Genomic DNA, 18,144 nt, shown 5'->3' with positions numbered 1-18,144 from the left:
AAAAGCGCTATATAAATCCAATCCATTATTATTATTATTATTATTCTAAGGTGCTGAGAGCCACCATCCACAGGAGTGCTTCAACAACTCATCCAGAAGGCAGAGTGAGGACTGCAGATCTCACTTGTCAAAGTTAAGGTCAGTGTTCATGATTCAACAATGAGATCATATTCAGATGGTTTGGTATGACTGTAAGTAGGCTGGCCATGCTAGAAAACCCTCCAGTGTGGAAATTTCTCAATAGTATTGGCCAAAAGTTCTCCACAGAGATGTGAAAGAGTCATTCTCAGTCATCCAAACACTTCAGTGCAAAAATAACATTTCTTTGATGATCTGAAACATGTTGATGTGACAAATATGCAAAGAAATAAAGAAGGGGCAAATATTTTCCACACAGATGTCTATGAACACATCTATGAACATGGGTTCAGCCCCTATTGTAAAGCTAAATAAGCCAGGGTCTGAATATATATCTACAGTAAGATGAATTATAGCATTGTAGTGAAGGTCATTTACTCATTTTCAGTCTTAACAGAGAGTAGAGCATCATCGACAAAGAAGCACAGGCACGATTTGGATTTTTTGGGGGGAAGCTTTATTTTGATAATATCAACACTCACATAAATCCATATGACCAACAAACTGCTTGTTCCTGAGTTTTAAGTTGCTTAGTGAACCAGACACTAAACAAACAATCACATTTTCAGTTTTTTCATGTACCGATATCACAGACCTTTTACTTATAAAACAAAACACACAGAATAAAAAACAAAAACTCCTTCAAAATATTTTGTCTTTCATAAAATTGATAGTTACATAAAAAAAAAGGCAAGATATTGTTTTAGTAGGCAGAAAAATAGCTGATCATTTTCACATTAAGCTTAAATTCTTAATTTATTCATGTTGTGGTCGATCCCATCTTTCTCCTCGCTGACTTGGAACCACTGCTCTGGCTGAAGGGTCAAAGTTTGATTCACTAGGGTTTCACTCCAGTGCAGCGTTTGGCCTGTAGGAATACAAATATTCAGAAACCCCAAGGTCATTATTTTCACCACGGCTTTAACTTCCTGTTTTGTCAAGCATGGTGCCTAATGACACAGTAACAGGGGACTCTTGCATAATCCAGTCGAGTGCAAGAACAGCGATTAAGTGATTACAGCTTGTGTCTCGACTTGTGCTTTCTAAGATAAAAACGTACGGGTCACTAGCGAGGAATAAAAGAGAGTGTTCTAAAAAAACAACTATCACAAAAGCAACACAGAGGGTACAAATGTGCACCTAGCAAACAGCTGAAGGTGAGAGGTGAGCACCACCACATGACCAGTATCAGGATTAGCGGTTTAACAGTTCATTGGCCTCAAAACACTTGAAATTAAATGAGGCTTGAAACATGTGGATGCTTTGGTTAAAGTCTGTGAGGAGTTTAACTGATGATGCCACGACAGCATAAAGTCCAAATATATATGATCTAACATTTCTAAATCTCACTATTTAATACGTTGTAGCTTTTTCTGGTGTTTTTATTTGAAGACATTTTATTATTTATTATTTATTTATTGTATTGCTTAGTAAATGTTATATTGTAAAATAAGAATAAGTGCATGTGAAATGTGCACTGGTGTCAATTTGAAATAATAAATATCTGTTTAAAGGTTATATTTTATCCATAACACTCATCTTGGCCTGACTTCTAACCTCAGTGTCTAAACCTTCAGGCCTAAAGTGACCTCTGTTCAGTAATGTAAAAACAATTGAAATCCAGATGTTTCAGGCAACATCCCCCCAAAAAACATCCAGAAGCTCGTCACAGACAAAACATTAACCCAAGAAAGCAAAAGGAGACGAATTGGAGATGAAGCAGGAGATTAAACTAACATCTTACTGATGTAGAAAGTCCATGTTAGGAGGTGGTGGGTGTAAGTTCTGGTGTTTTAATATTAAAAAGACTTTGATTTGATTTAAAATTTGGACCTTTGTGTTTTGCAGTGTTTCCACTTCTTTTAAATTCACTGCTTGGTTTTAACTTTGCCTGAAGATAAGTTTCACACAGTGGGACTAATGTGATGATTTTCTGGGAGTACCTGTTCAGCGCACATAAGCAATCTTCTTAAAACTGCAGCTTACATTCCTAAAAAGCTGCAGTATTCCTTCAAATCAAGTGTATTTCTCTTAAGTAGGGTCACCATCACGTTTAAAAACATCTAAAGAGTTTATCTTGCTGAGAAGCAGAGTAGAGTGAACGTACCGTGTAGTTTTGTTTCTTGCAGAATTTCCTCAGCTGATCCACGTGGCGTTTCAGACCTTCCACCCACTTTTCATTAACGGGGGCGCACATTGTCCGGCCACCTCTGGACAGAAATCTGCAAGAACACAAATCACTCAGGTCAAAATGAGCTTGTGATGGCAGCATGTCTCTATATCCTGATCCTTTACATACATAAGCCACTGCACCTCATCAGAACTTACATTGTGGCATCAATAGCGCAGCCTTGTCCCTGGACCTGATGGTGGTAGTTTGCGACGAGACCTTTCCCGATAGGTTTTGTTGCCACCTTCAAGCAGCAGTCAACGGGCACCTGTGCCAGCGTCACTGAAACACAAAGAAGACCGTGTCAGCAAAAGGTGATGCTCCAAAACGAAACTGCGCTTTGAAACCACGAACACATGCTCTGTCTCTGAGGTCATGTTTGTGTGTGAAGGTTGATGTAGGTTCAGTCCAGCTGAGCTGTGAGGTTTTACAGGAAAACAATACAGCTGTTATAGTTTTTTAAGTGTCAGGTTACATATCAGGTTCGTATATTTGCCTCTTTTCATTCATAGTTTTTAAGATTTTTCTCTTTAGTTGCATCATTTCGGCTTAAATGCCAATTTTTCTTGATATTACTACTTTTATATATTTAAAGAACATATTTCCAGGAAAGGTTTGTTCAGCACTACATGGTATTGCGTGCAACTTATTAGTACTTATTAGGATGCAGTCCCCAGAGTGACGAACACGCCCAGGGGCATGGCACGTTTGTCACTGGACAGGGATTTTCCACAGTTAAACTTTAGCTTTCACCTACAACAAAGAATGCACCAAGGCGAGGGGAATGCCACCACCACACCTTTGCCATTGCACTGATAAGCAATGCTTATCAGCATATTTATAGTTAATTTTCACATTTACTTAATATTCTGCTGATCATTTTAGTATATTTTTACTGGATGTCACCCTCATCTCTACATCCTGCACGAGACTTTGCTGTCCTCTTTTGTTCAGCTCTTTAATGATTCATAAATTGTAAATCTAGCAGAAACAATTGGAGATGCATTTGTCAGGAATCTCTGCAAACGTAAAACTCCAATTCTACAGAACCACAGATGTATATTTAGGATTACTGCTTTCTCTATTAGTCATTTCAAGGGATTATTTTTTAAAGATACATTGCATCCCTTTAAGCCTACAGACATGTTTTTGCAGTGATTCATTTCATATTTCTGCCTGAGATGAGAATGCATGAATAGAAAATAAAAAGATTTGGCACTGGAGGATGCCTGAGAGAAACTCACCTGTGCAGTAACAAGCGATGAAAAGGATGGAGAGGAAGAGTCTGCCATCACCCCTTGGAGCCATGTCTGGTCTTGCAGGAAGAGTTGCCTTGTGGTTTCTCTGGAGACAGATGGGCTGATGCAGAGCCTGTTCTTCCCTTCAACAACTTCTGTGGCAAAGGAAGTGAGGGGACTGCTGCTGCAGCACTCCTTATATAGGATGCAAACGGCCTGTTCAAACTTTCACTTTTCATCATCCCACTTTGTTCTTCCTGTTTCTACTTCTCCTAAACCCTTCCCTCTCAACCAGAGAAAAATCCCCTCTTTTATTTAGCTTTAACAGCTGTTTCTTGGCACTGCCTGTTGATGATAACAAGATGGAATTAATCAGACATAATATTAAGCACACATTTGATCAAACCCCAGGAGTTTGTAGCATCCGTCCATTTTCTTCCACTTATCCAATTCAGGTCTGCGCAGGTGGAGAAGTCGAAGTCTAAGACAAACAGCCAGTCACACCTACTAGTTTACCTAACCAGTGCATGTGTTTGGACTGTGGGGGGTAGCTGGAGTGACAGGAGAGAAACCATGCAGACACAAACGTGTGACTCTTGCACTGACTTTAAAAATTGATAATAAATAAATAAGTAAATAACTGTAGTCTGCTTTTGGCCCCACTGGACCACATTGGACTGTATTCTCAGTCACAGTGTCCACTGACGTTTCCCATATTGTTTAACAGCTTCTATGGAGATATTAAGGTAACAAGAACAAATATAGTACAGTTAAATGCTTCAGTCATATAGATTAGAAACAACTAAAGGATTTTATGGATGAAAAATTAGCCATTTGACTTGTATCGCTGTGTGCTGAATCTAGTGGACTTGGGCTCAGTCCTTTGCAAAAATACGTACAGCTAGATGAGGCATAGCTTAACCTATGAAGCACAGGATGTGGACACAAGTGAAATAAAAGCTCAACTTTAGGCAGGAGATTTAATTTACTTCTATTAAGTTCTAAAAATGGTTAGTAATTCATGGATATGCCAGCTCAGACACTGCAAGAACTGAATAGTGGCACAGTGGTTAGCACTGCTACCTCACAGCAAGAAGGTCCTGAGTTCAATTCTACCATGAAGCTGAAGTGTCTGTGGGGTGTTTCCTAGCAATCGCAGGGCAAAGGTTGTACTTGCAGATCTGGTTGAATGAGATGTAATCATGCTTGTTGCACTTTTAAAAAAAAATTAATTCTGCCTGACGGAGTACCAGGGCCACATTTATATTTAAAAAATAGAACTGTTGTTGTTCATTTTGAGAATAAAGTCAAAATGTGTTTAAAGTTTAAAGTCGATTAAAGTTGTTTCAAATAAAATAAACTGACACGGCTGCAATATGCTCTATAAAATGCCTCGTGTAGACGAGCGTACAGAGCTTGTTTCTCTAACTCATCTATTTCAACTTATCGATTTAACTGATGTCACATCATCTACAAACAGCACTACATGTGCAGAGGACCAAAGTGGCAACTCCTGTGTTGTAAAACAAAGCTAACACCAATGTCAAAAAGCTGCAGTAACCACGGGACGCTGGCTCCTAAAGGAAGTCAACCTCCACAGACCCTCGTTGTAAAATGCCCAACTTCAAGCATTTAAAAACATGTTTACGGACTGGAACAAAATCCTTTGCACATTTTCTTATGTAACCTTCAATTTAAATTTTCACATTTGTTTCCCAAAGTGCACTGCCTGTACATGAAAACTACTGGGACATCAATCCTCTGGTTAGGGAGACTTGTGCATCCTCTTGGCCTCCCAGAGGTCACCAGTCTGTCACACCTACGCTATAGCACCTCACATTAATGTGGCAGAAACTGATATCCTGATGATGTTTCCAAAATCCCAACTGCCTCTGAGAAATTGTGGGTTTTTGTGCAACAATAATTTTTTGAATTATGTATGGAAGTGTTCCTTCCCAGTAAAGGGAGCAGACCAATGTTGAACAGAAGAGAAATGAAAAGAGGGTTGTTGGGGTACTTAGTGGGACTGGATTGTGAAGGACATACACTGCCTGCCATCCCAAGTGTTGTTCCAAGCATCTTTAAAAACGGCCTCAAAAAGACGTCTCTTTTTCAAATGTTGTCTGACTTTTAATTCAGTTCTATCTGTTTTAGTGCCAGTTCACAGCAACGGTTTCCTCAGTGTGGTTTAATCTAACCAGACAGTTTAATTATTCGTGGCACTTGACATCATAGCGTCCCACAGTGACTGCAGATCTGTCGGCTGCACGTTCATGATGATAATCTCCAATTCCATCTCAAAGGTGCTCCAGTGGATTGACTGGTGACTGTGGAATAGAGTAAACTTACTGTCAGGTTGGCACTGAGCACATTTCTGTATTCTTACAGCAAGAAGGGCTTTGGTTTAAATCCCATCTGGGGCATCTCTGTGTGGAGTTTGCATGCTCTCCCCATTTCTGTGAAGCTAATCTGGCTTCCTCCCAAAGTCCAAAAACACGAGTTTAGATTAACTGGTAGCCTCAAACTGAGCTGATATGTGTGAAACTGATGCATGGATGGTTTTTGTTATTTTAAATAAACATGCATGTCCTTCAGCATAGCTTAGCTGGAATAAAGAAAAGAAACAACTTTGAGATAAGAAACAGTGCTCTGAGCAGAGAGCGCTTTAGCCTCCTGTAACACAGTTTTCTTCAGACTTGAGGTGAAGTACCCTCAGGGTCTATTTTACTTTTCAGCTGTAGACTTGTCTGACCAGAAACAATCAAATCAGGACCTGCGATAAGAATAAAGATTCCCATTATTACGACACTTTGTTGTAAACTTCCTCGTTGATCTGTTCCTGCGTAAATGATACCTCCCTGGAACAGCTGTACTTCCAGTGAAACAGATACCGCTGCAGCTGAATGTGGTGTCTGTAAAGAGCAGCTTTCTCTTCCCCCCTTATAGTATTGAGGAACTTAGAACAACTGTGACAGACTGATGACCTCTTACTTTTGAACAACTTGTTGAAGGAAATAAGAAGTTGCTTGCACCGCCGTCTTAATGCATTAACAGGAGTAAACACTGATTCTCACGTGTCATTGCAGTGAGTTTCAATTTCTTGTAACCTGCTGGGTGGAAGTTTGCCTTATTGGGCGATTGCAGTGTTTGGACTTTCCCTGCTGAAGCACTTACAGGAACGTTTTTAAACAGTTGATACGCCTGAATTATAGCCTCTGGCAGGATTCCATTAAGTAGTCCATGTGAAAGGACTGTGTTGGAAAAAATCTCTCATTATAAATCTGCATCCTGCATGAACAAGAAAGGACATGTTTTAGCTTTTGCAATGTGTCTTTGAAGACATGCTTACGAGAATAGTTTATCCACGGTTATTGATGCAGGTAGGCATAAAGATTAGAGTTAAACAAGGCCAGAGGTCATCCAAACTCATTTCAGAAAACTTTCACTTTTTATCTTTGCCCACTTTTTCACACAAGTGATTAATACCACGCTGATGTCATTTTTTTGCAGTGGGAATTAAAAACATCCAAGCCATGGGCTGAAAATAAAGTGCTGCAGATGTCACTGAAATCGCACTCTTTTGCACTTTCATATGGAGCATCCTCAAGAAGTCCAGAATAAATGGGGCCCAAATACTTTATTTTATTTTAGAGATGTGAAGGTTACAGCTGTCATTTCAAGAAAAACTGCTACGGCTGCTGTAATGAAATCGAGAATCAGTTTTAGTAACAAGGAAGAACTTTTTTTTAGCACATAAACAGTGTCATGATGCATGAAACCATGGTGCAGAAAGCTGCATCTGGTCAGACAGAAGAACACAAACCTGCAAGAGGGGATTTGCACAAAATGAAATGTCTGGTAATGGACGGACGCGAGGTCATCGATGGCTGAACGCTCGTGCAATACAGAGGATGTATGTTCTATCAGAAGATGGTTGATCAGTTGCTTTCAATAACTCGCTTTCACAAGGGGTTTAGCAGCCGTGGCAACAACAACTGTAATCTCCACGATTTAAATTTTGCCTTCAATCTCCAAATGATCAACAGTTTTTTTCTTAATGTGGCCCTAATACTCCTTCATAGGGCTGCATCAGGAAGCGCATCAGTTATGCACATCCATCCACTTCGGTGCTCCTTGCAAATAAGGAGAAGCTGAAAGAAGCTTTTTAGCAGCATCCTCCAGAGAGCAGTCGGCCCTCACAAACAGCTGATTGTTGCACTCACATGTCCGCTTCAGACATCTGGTTACTGTTTGGTAACAGAGTCCATGACAGGAACATGTCCCGTTGATCCATCCTGTAACTAACCAGGCTTGCTAATACCAGCTGATAACTGAGCTAATAACTCCACCCTCTCATCCCAATATGGTCAAATCTGGTTTCAAATACCAAGATGGTGATGGCCATCCTTAAAATGTTAGTGCACAAAATATTGAGATGGTTTTCAGTTCAATTCAGTTCAGTTTTGTTTATGTAGTGCCAAATCACAATAACATTCACCTCAGGGCACTTTATATTGTAAGGTAAAGGCCCCACAGTAATACAAATTCATTCATTTTTTTTATATACGGTCTGTGATTACCAGTCTGTGTCCAAGTTGTAGTTAAACCTGGGAATTTTCTAACTCCTGATAAACCAGATATGGCTTTCATAGATATGGAAGTGATAACAAAACACGAACACTGAGGTAGATTGTGTCTGAAAATGGAAATCTGATGGAAGAAACCAAGTTGAAATGCAAACAAACCTGAAAGATAAACAATCCTAAAGCATGCTGATGTACTGAGTCAGAGCTCTCTGGGATTTTGTGACTTAAACTGACCGTCTTTACAAATCACACTTACGGTAAAGTTTGGAGAAAGTCTCAGATTGGACTGTTTGCTTTTTTTAGTTACCGATAAGACAAGAGTGAAAGTCAACAGAAATCTGAAGCATTTAGTTTTGCTATGAAAGGACATCTGTAGCAGATCTGACCAGAGTAAGTGCTTCCCCCCCCAGGAGCGTGTTTCCTTTTTGGGTGGTCTGTAGTTATACAAATCATGTATCTTGTGGGAAACTCAAAAAAAATGCCGTGAACTGCTGATCTTTGGCTCCCTGGACAGTTTTAAAGTGAGCACAGAGATTCTGTTACGAGCAGGTCAAATGGTCAAAATGAGCTGGAAGGACTTCCTGTTTTCAGACCCTCTGAATCCCAGCCTGGATTCTCATAAATGTTCGACATGCTTACCGCCAGTCATTCGTCACTTACACTTACAGCAGTCGAGTCTTTAGGCCAACTCCAGTTTCCATTTGAAGGTTTCATAAAGTGTCAGGCACAGCTTCCTGGAAGTGGCGTTATCAAACATTTTCATTTAAATAAACAGCTGTTATTTGATCATTTATTGCCACATGAATAAACACAACGATAATAAACCCCAAAGGCCTGAAAAACTACACAGAAACAGCAAAACCAATATAATGGTAACTGTAACCAAAAAGAAAAGGAGATGCATGTAAAAAAAGAGAAAAATAACCTTTTCCAGTTATTATTTGCCTCACACAACGACGTCGATTCTTCTTGGTAAACATTTTAAGGTGTGTAGTAAGTCGATTTAAATATCTTGAATGAGATACTTCGCTAAATACTAAAGGGTTGAAATTCTAGACATCTGACACACTTGGAACTTTTGCCCAGAGCTGTACATTGAAGCATGAGGAAATCACAAATGCAAGCAACAATTAACCACATTTTACTGTTATATATGTGAACCAAGTTACTACAGTATGTATGAGAGTCGGAGGCACACTTAGTAAAAGACGTGTACGCACAAGCAAAGCAGCAACAAGAAGGGTAAACACCTGTAACCACCGCTAACCTCTCACACATCATCAACATCACATTTTAAAAAAGGATGACAAGTGTAGCTCGAGCTGACATTTAGATGTTTATCTAAATGCTAGAACAGCTTTGAAATTCACACGAGTTGTTCGCACTAAAGTAAAAACCAGCATTTGCCAGCTGTGGTCTCAAGGCTGGAGCTGAACAAAAACACCCTGATAACAGACTCTGCTTAGACTGTTTCTTCCTCCCCTACACAAGGCCACCTGGGTCGGCTGGAAGACTGTTTACTTAGCCTGGCAGGGCGAAGGACACTGTCTCAGCTGAACTCTGGACACGCACACAAACACACTGATACACCCCCCTCTTCCAAACGCCTTCGATGCTTTTCTCCTCCCGGGGGAGATGGCAGGTCGACTGGACCGGCACAGACATGCTGCAGGACCGGATGCGCTGTCTCTCACCCTTTTACCCGCCCCTGTTGCTTGTCTTGTGTTTCTGTGGTGTATTGACAGTCATGTGCTTTTTGTGGGGTTTTTTTCTGTTATCAAACTGTCATGTTATGTATTTTCATTGTCTTTTCCTATCAGCCCACCTCTCTGACATGTCTTCCCAGTGTGTTGTTTGTGTAAAGTTTGGTCAGCGTGCTGCCTGCTGTAAGTATTCTGATTCTGATTCTGATTAGATTCTGTTCATCCCGACGTCCAGATTAACAGAATCTACTTTTTGGGAAAGAGGTTAGGTCATGTGCAAATACTCCAAAAGTCCAAAACACTCAACTGTAGATGGTTATTCTACTCTTAGCTGTTAGCCACAGCTGTGGCTGTAAGCACAGAACACTCAGCAGCTTGCTGTTCTGACCTTCTGTTTGCAAGGACAAGCAAATCAGAAGACAGCTTAAAGGACGTGTTTCTGCTGCAAGACCCAGCATATGAGGAGTTTGTTTTGATCATAATCATGTAAACTCACTCTAGTATAGAAATATGATCTCGGAAATGAGGAGAATTGGTCCACTTTAACAGTTCTTCACTGTGTGTGTTCATAGTTCTTCTGACACTTGTAGAGACGACACCAGTTCCACATATCAGCAGGTAACATCTGTGTGGCTGCTGGATAACACATCGCGCTCACAGAGGTGCAGAGTGAGATACCGCTAAATACACCCTGATAAGGAACTCATGTTCACTCTACCATCACACGTCTTTTATCTGAACACATATGGCTCAGTTTGTTTTCATTCACTCTCAGTTATCGCGTTATTCTGTTTTATTGTTTGGGCTTTTTAATTCTTTGAATTTTAGTTTGGCGATGCTGTAGCTCAGGAGGAAGAGCAGGTCATATGCTAATTGGGAGGAATTGGAATTGCATGCCAAATTTCCTTTGGCAAGATACAGCATCCCACGTTGCTCTCTGGTGTGTGAATGAAGTGTGTGTGTGTGTGTGTGTGTGTGTGTGTGTGTAATTAGAAAACGTAACAACTTTTGTTTTTCTTTTGTTAGAGAAACAGACGATTTAGTCATAAAGAAAAAGACAGCAACTAGAATTTACAAAATAATATCCAACTTTTATTTTGGGATAACTCTCTGCAATACGTTTGATATATACAAGCCGTGTTGTCAGATTTTGTACAAGCTCTTGCAAAAACAGAAATGCGAGTCATTCACAGACACTTTGACAGAAACAGGATTGTAACACTGCTGTCAGTTCCAGGGCAAGTTCAGGCAAATCTTTCTATTTCTATGGATCATTCATAACAAAAAGGAAGAAAGAAAAAAGAGACGTCCACAGCTGCTCGTCTCAGAGTTCGAGTTTCACCACAGTTTCACCACAGTCACCACAAAAAAACAGAAGAAACACATATGTAGCTATATATTGAGCCAATGGTCGAGGCATGGCAGCTTATACAAGACAACACTATAAATAAGATGAAATGATGATTTCTCCGTAATCGCTCTAACAGGTTTTAATCTCCTACAGTGCAACATTGCCATCACAGACTATGAGATCTGGTTGTCTCCATCCATCCTTCCCAGAGTTTGTTCATCTAAGAAAAAGCAGAAGATTCATTGATTAGCCGGTGCACAGGGAATAACTTTTAAAAATCACATGTGATGGAGTGAGGAAATCGTTTCGTTCTCACCTCATTTACTGTTGCTTTTTCTTGTTCACGATATTGATGAGATTTCTCACCCATGGTTTCTGGCTGGGATGGATGACACACAGAGTTCTGCCATTGTTGGTAATGAACCTGAAAAAGCAGATGAGATCGTGAAGTGAGATGAGGCAAATACAGGTAAACCAGGCACTGTGGGTCTTTAGGAAAGCATCCATGCACAAATACACTCACTACTTACTACATATGCATGAATGTTGTACACGTGTTTGACACTTACACAGTAGCGCTTATTTCACAGCCTTTCCCAGCTTCCTGAATGATGTAGTCCACGATGTTTTTGGAGGGCAAACGTTTGTCGATAGCCTGCAGACAGCAGTCCACTGCGATCTCACCTGCAGGGAGACATTACAAGAGAAGACTTGTAAGGGCACACACCAATGTCAGTTTAACAGGCAGAAGGGATACATGTGATAGTTTAAATCTGAGAGGTGTCATGCAGTCTGCACCTGTTTTCTCTCTGTCTTACCTGATGCAAAGCTAAAGCAGAGGACACCCAGCAAGAGCAGAGCTGCAACTCGGGAAGCCATGTCTCTGATTCTTCGTAGGTTTGCTGCGGCTTGGCTGCTTGAGCGAGTCTCTTCAGGAGAGCAGAGGAGGCGATGGTGTGAGGAGGAGAGCTACAGGTGCATTTATACAGGTGAGCAGGCGAAACTGAAAGTGTTCTCTCGGCTCATTGACTGGAAATGGGTGAAAGTTGGCACAACAACAAGGAAATGTTGGCACGTGGCAGGACAATTACAGCTTAACTCCTCCTGACTTTTGGTTTTCTTGCCAAAGAAACTTAACGAGTATTTTTTTTTTTTTTTTTGCCCACATGCTTTCCTGACACCAAGCAGGAGTCAGCACTTTTTTTCATTTATGTTTTGTGCAAACGTTACAAAAAAGGAAAGATTTTGCAATCAAATAAATTGGAGTCTTCTGATTTTTGGGAAAATAAAAGTCTGAGGATTAGCTTGTATCAGTCAGTGCAGGTGACCCACTAGTGCAAGACAAAGAGCAGTGACTCTGAGATACTCTGCAACTAATGTGAAACTGGACGGAAACATTGCAACATCCATCCATCTTCATCCCCTAAACAAAGTCCGGTCACCTGAGCCTATTTTCCCTTTCACAGGGTGAGAAGCACACTAGTGTCTGCTCAAGTGGAAATCCTGGAGAAAACTCATGTGTAATTTAAGCTTCTATTAAGCAATATTAAAAAAAAAGGGGGAACTAGCTGATATCTGCATCCACAGCTGTGCTGCTGCATCATGACTGCGAATTGTTTTTTAGGCTATTTTGGTGCACTACACTACAAAGTAACAACAACATATCAAAGCAGGTTAACACAACGCATTTCTGCAAAACCAAACAATTCTTGCAAAACTTATATAGCTCAGGTATTTGCATCATTGAGTGGATGAGCACATGGAGCACCAACTACACAACATGGTTTGTCATACATGGAGGGAACACTCAGACACAAAGTTATCAGATTTGGTTCATAACACAAAATCAGTCAAATACGAAGCTAAGAAGTGTTTTGTGCGTCCTTTGCTTTCAAACATGCTCGAAACAAAAAAAAAAAGGTCTCATTTGTGATGCCACGTTTGACTCTGAAGTGAGCTGTGTTTGAACACATTCAGTTTTCACACTGGCTGCATGTCAGCACTGGCAGAGCTTCGAGAATCCTGTGCTCATTTTACCTCATTAAAGCTTTAGGTTTATTTTACAGCTTTTAACAATATTGACTTCAATTAGAAATTAAGTATTATTGTAGTTTTATGAACCACTGGAGACTCATGGAGACTACACTTGCACCGACAGGCAGCTGACCCATATGGAAAAGTAAAAACTTATAAAAGACTTGCATCAGATGTGGCCTACTTGAATCATATAAGGCTTATATGATTTACTCATGAAAGTGGCCACTTCCATATATTGTTTTAGTAAGTATCCAAAACATACAAGTTTCATTATATAATTTTTCAAGGGATCTTATATCTGTTTTCACTCTTGTATGCTTTTCATACAAGTTTCACACAAGACAGATACAAACTTAGAAAACCCAAGAGGCACAGATGGAACAAAAGGCCCATGGATATTCAGGCCTTCTTCATTTGAAGAAACATTTTCAAGGTTGTCTTGGCCAAGATAAACAGCAGTTCAACCAACCGTGATTCCACAAACAGCAACACATGTGCAAATGCACAAAAAAAGTTTATTTGTGCAGAAGATCAAGAGTGAGATTCAAAAACAGGGAGAATATAATATTTAAAGCTACGAATATTGTTGGCCGAACAGGGGCAATAATGTTCAAGCAGAGTCTCCTATAATGTCCTTAAATGTACTTATTGAAATCTATTCTTTGCAGATGGATCTGCAAATTTAAATACCTTTTTTAAAATTATTCAGTGTTGACTTTAGGGCCTTTTTTGGCTTTAGGTGCATTAGATTTGAACAGAATTAGTACAAATGACCTATTTCTGGAATTGTCGTCCACTACACTGAGGTGTGAAGACCTGCATAGTGATAGTATCATTTTGTGGTTTGGGAAACTGCTCTCCCAAACCATGCTCTTGGCATGTCTACACAAAGATATCAGTCTACAATTCCAACACAAACAATTGCATGAAGTGGAAAGTTGTAAATATCTCATCTTAATCTTGTCTTTACAGTAATAACCCCAAACTTTAGCCGTTGGGATCCGTCTATTCACTGTGCGGTTCGGGGATTTTTCATGGAATGCGTACGGGCAATCGCTTTATTGTGTTCTCTTCTGAGTGTTTATGCTTGTGTGTGCATGCATCCAACACTAGATCTCGATCTGGGAGAGCAGGATTTGCTGCACAAGAGCAGCCAAACCTTTCCCGCCAGAAAAGAGGGTTTCGCCAAGAGTGATGCAACTTTTACAAAGCCTGTGGCCAGACGCGAAGTTTAACTTGTTTCACAGGAAGTAGTGTAGACCAGTTTCCCCCATTAATCTTACTGTTTTTTTTTTTTCCTTGTCTCCACTAGTTGCATTCGATGAATCAAGATTATCCTACCTTAAGATTAAGGAAAGTTATTATCTTGGTTTTGTGGCCTGCAGCTTACAGCTTTTGTTTAGTCTGATCTCTCTAAAAAGCTTCCCCCTCAGATGTATCGGGCTTGCTTCATATGCACGTACAAATGAATGTTTAGAATAAGAAGATCACATTGTGTAAAAAAAGAATAAAGTCAATAACTAAACACCATTTGAACCATGTATGAAAACAAAGAGTTTGCAGAATAAGAGCCAGTATGTTGCATAAAACTCTGTAAACTCTGCATAAATGCTCCCATTGGATTTCACCTGCCAAGCAACCACATCTTGAGAGTTTTTGTGCGTTGCAAAATTTAAAATAAGATACTCATGGCCCCGTCTGTATTCCCCCCAATTGTCTCACAGTTCCTTATACACAAACATGAAAATGGTTTAAATCCTTTTTCCAAAAAACAATTTGTGTGTTCATGTTGATAAACGTTTCACTTCCTTAAATCTGCGTGTTGACCTTCTGAAGTTTTACACATACATGCAGAGAGTTAATGGTCATGTGTGTATGTTGTTGTGAAAGCTGTGAGTTCTAAAAGCACCACATTTCAGTACAAAGAAATGAGTCAGGAGGAAGTTTCTCCAGTTCAGCACCCAGGCTCTTCTATGAAGCCATGCTCGAGTAACAGATGCGGTTTAGCATCTTGCCAAAAATCAAAAAGACGACTTCTGTGCACGGGAGCATGTTTGTCTAAAACTTTCTAGCATTAATGGTGCCTTTTCCAGTTCGTCTCAGTCCATTTTAAAAGACTTTGGCTCTGAGAAGATGGCAGCATTTCTGGATCATGTTCAAATTTACTTGCAATTTACTTGCATTTGAGAATAACATGGACAAATGTGTTAATAGACACAGGTTTTTGGAAGAGTTCCTGTCCCAAGCAGGGATTTCCGTGATAGAATTGTGCCAGTTTTTAATATAGTGCTGCCTGAGGTGCCAAAGATCACAAGCATCCAACATTGATTTTCAACCTTGTCCCTTATTTCTCAAGACTCTCAAAATCTTTTGATGGTATTATGTACTGTAGATGACGAGATAGAGAACAAATCAAATGTTTAGAGACTTTCGATTTGTTCTGTTGTGGAAAAAAATCTGGGTTTGTGAGATTTTGTTTTTATTTACATCTCACACAATGTCTCAGTTTTTTGGAACTGGGGTTGTATTTAATTGGAACAAGAGAAGGAACAGAAAATTTCCCTTGACCACTCGTGGTTTCTGTTATATTGTTGCTGAGGGAAGTACTTCTTGCAGCACATGAAGTAATTCAATCAATCAAGCAATATTTACAAAGATTCCCTGGCTGGAGCCAGAGCATGCAACCTTTCTCTGTAGCTTAGCAAATATTAATATTAATACTAGCAATAACGCCTGCACTACCCACACAGCAAAATCCACACATGACTGTTTAAAACTGCAAAACGGAGTCTTTGCCAAAAGTGAGCGTTAAGAGTACCAAAAGATATTTCTCTTTCATCGTTCCGACATTCCAAACTGACGTTTAGTTAGTCATAGACAGCCGCAGGCCCTGCAGGCTCTCATGCAGCCACATATCAGGTGTGAAACATCAGCTGTGTCGTCGTACCATGTGGGAACGTAGACAGAGCGGAGATTGATGGAGTGTATCGATGTGTATCTGGATGTCTCAGAGCGAAACTAACTTAACGTTTGGATCCGAGCCTGCTCGCAAACTCAAAAACTTTAACATTTCACTCCACACCTGTTTGGTGTTTTGGGCTCTGGCCCTAATTAAACACTTCCTAAGGATCTGTCTTACCAAGTGCAGACTTATACACGGTACACAGGCTGAGAGTGACAGCTTTAAGTGTCAAAATCATAGATTTGTTTGCTTTTGCAGTATTAAGGGAGGAAAAACTTGACCATTCTTCCTCATAGGCACAAATTGTTTTTTAGCCTTTATTTCGAGAGTGGACAGGGCAGTAGGGAGACTCGACCACTGGGTGGCCTTGAATTTCACATCTTGCTAGTATATCTGTGTCACGTTACTATCTTACTCTGACTCACGCAGCTCTTACATTGAAAAATAAAACATTAGTCTGTAAACTGAGAAACTGAAGCTGAGATTATCACAACATCAATAAACAAGAGTGACCTGTTTCTGCTGACAGCCATAAATGCCCATAACATAGCACAACATTGCCTCCTCCATGTTTAACAGATGATGTGATACGATTCGGACGATGTTTCTCTTCATCTGAATAATCTGTGTTTTGTCTGCACGTAGGGTTAGGGCCTTCCTGTTGTTGAGTGTAACCAGTGGTTTGCACTTTGTTATAATCTTTCTGTACATTTATGAAAGTGTCTTTGACACAGACTTTGACAATATTATACTTTTTTTTTCTTAAGCAAGGAAAAAGCTCTGCTATGAAATCCTTTAGCTGTCTTCTGTGGTTTTTCAGGTCTTTTGATGTTGCTGTGCATTCATTCTTTTTAAAGATGTAGCAGAGTGTTGATTTAGCCACCTTTAAAGTCTCTTTTATAGACTTATTTAACATTTTCGGGCTAATGATGTCCTCCCTTACTTTGGACCTCTTTGGACCTCTTATTGAGTGTTCCTGAGAACAGCTATGAACTACAGTTTCAACATTTTGTCTTTGTTTTTTGTTATTTGAATAACAGGGGACCTCACGTGGCTATGAAGTGTGTGTCCGATTACTTTTGAGCATATGAGGATAGTGCGTATGAAGTGGCTTTAATTCATTATCAGGTCATGTAAATATTTTTGTGAAAGCATAACACTGAAAGTTGACACTTTAATCACACCGTGTCAGATTAATTTAATCGTTTTCTGGTAACTTGAGAACTGATTGCTAACAAATTCATTTCTTAAGCTCATCTTAACGTTTTTTTGCTGAATGGATCATGCAAAGAGAAAAAAGAAGAATATATAGTATAGAATGTATAGAATTGAAGGTAATTTTGTGTGATGATCTTGTGTAAAGTCATCCCCTTCCAGTAAGCTCAAGCTGTTTGATTTGTTGTTGACACAGGTCTTAAATAAGTGGAAGATTAAAGGTACAAAACAAAATCAGTCTTGCTTGTCAAAAATACAAAAGATGTGCACCAGCTACTTTATTTTGGCTCGATCTGTGAAAGCATTTACTGCTCCTCCCCTCAGGACATTCACCTCCTCTCCTGGCACAATAAAGCCTTCGTGAATACAATTCTCACAGAGCAAAAAATTGGAGTTGAGGAGTTAAGCGAGTCCAAAAACCACGTGATTTACAGGAAAGCGGGCGTAGACTTGAATGCAAGTTAAGATCTAATTTGGAGTAAAGTTAAACATAGGCAAAAAAAATTGAGCAAACAGCAGAGGGCTGTTAAATAAATAAATATCAAAGCAAACATATCGCAGTAAATCTGATCAGACTCTTCTTGCATGGCTAAGAGAACGAGTGCAGCTGGGACAGTCCTTGAAAGTGCAGACAGCTAGTTTATGCTTTATGTGTTTTAACAGCTGCACTTTACCCCCCACCCCCACTTTGACAAATATGAAATTGCTTTCATTCAACTTTTAAAACCCAACAGGAAACTATTC

The 18,144-nt window shown here is 39.8% G+C and overlaps 2 protein-coding genes across 2 annotated transcripts; both read right to left on the bottom strand.

Annotated features, from left to right (window-relative positions):
* Positions 1-572: 572 nt before the first annotated feature.
* LOC146376738 (regakine-1-like) lies at positions 573-3,711 on the bottom strand. Its single transcript, XM_084947385.1, has 4 exons — positions 3,553-3,711; positions 2,467-2,590; positions 2,246-2,360; positions 573-1,006 (listed from the first exon to the last, which is right to left on the bottom strand). The coding sequence occupies exons 1-4, from the start codon at positions 3,614-3,616 to the stop codon at positions 977-979; spliced, it is 333 nt and encodes a 110-aa protein (XP_084803511.1). The 5' UTR covers positions 3,617-3,711; the 3' UTR covers positions 573-976.
* Positions 3,712-10,926: 7,215 nt separating this feature from the next.
* LOC146376737 (C-C motif chemokine 4 homolog) lies at positions 10,927-12,135 on the bottom strand. Its single transcript, XM_084947035.1, has 4 exons — positions 12,005-12,135; positions 11,756-11,870; positions 11,503-11,610; positions 10,927-11,406 (listed from the first exon to the last, which is right to left on the bottom strand). Exons 1-3 carry the CDS (start codon positions 12,063-12,065, stop codon positions 11,508-11,510), a joined length of 279 nt encoding a protein of 92 aa, XP_084803161.1. The 5' UTR covers positions 12,066-12,135; the 3' UTR covers positions 10,927-11,406; positions 11,503-11,507.
* Positions 12,136-18,144: the final 6,009 nt, after the last annotated feature.

This window comes from Perissodus microlepis, chromosome 12 (genome assembly GCF_051167445.1).
Source record: "Perissodus microlepis isolate ML-2025 ecotype Zambia chromosome 12, ASM5116744v1, whole genome shotgun sequence".
In the NCBI taxonomy this organism is placed as follows: domain Eukaryota; kingdom Metazoa; phylum Chordata; class Actinopteri; order Cichliformes; family Cichlidae; genus Perissodus; species Perissodus microlepis.
This window is presented reverse-complemented; position numbering and strand designations above follow the sequence as displayed.

Coding starts and splice junctions, on each gene's coding strand:
- LOC146376738 (XM_084947385.1), bottom strand. CDS start 3,616: ATGGCTCCAAGGGGTGATGGCAGACTCTTCCTCTCCATCCTTTTCATC. Junction 2,591..3,552: donor CATCGCTTGTTACTGCACAG/GTGAGTTTCTCT, acceptor TTTGTGTTTCAG/TGACGCTGGCACAGGTGCCC. Junction 2,361..2,466: donor TGCGCTATTGATGCCACAAT/GTAAGTTCTGAT, acceptor GTGTTCTTGCAG/ATTTCTGTCCAGAGGTGGCC.
- LOC146376737 (XM_084947035.1), bottom strand. CDS start 12,065: ATGGCTTCCCGAGTTGCAGCTCTGCTCTTGCTGGGTGTCCTCTGCTTT. Junction 11,871..12,004: donor CTGCTTTAGCTTTGCATCAG/GTAAGACAGAGA, acceptor GTCTCCCTGCAG/GTGAGATCGCAGTGGACTGC. Junction 11,611..11,755: donor TGTGAAATAAGCGCTACTGT/GTAAGTGTCAAA, acceptor CTGCTTTTTCAG/GTTCATTACCAACAATGGCA.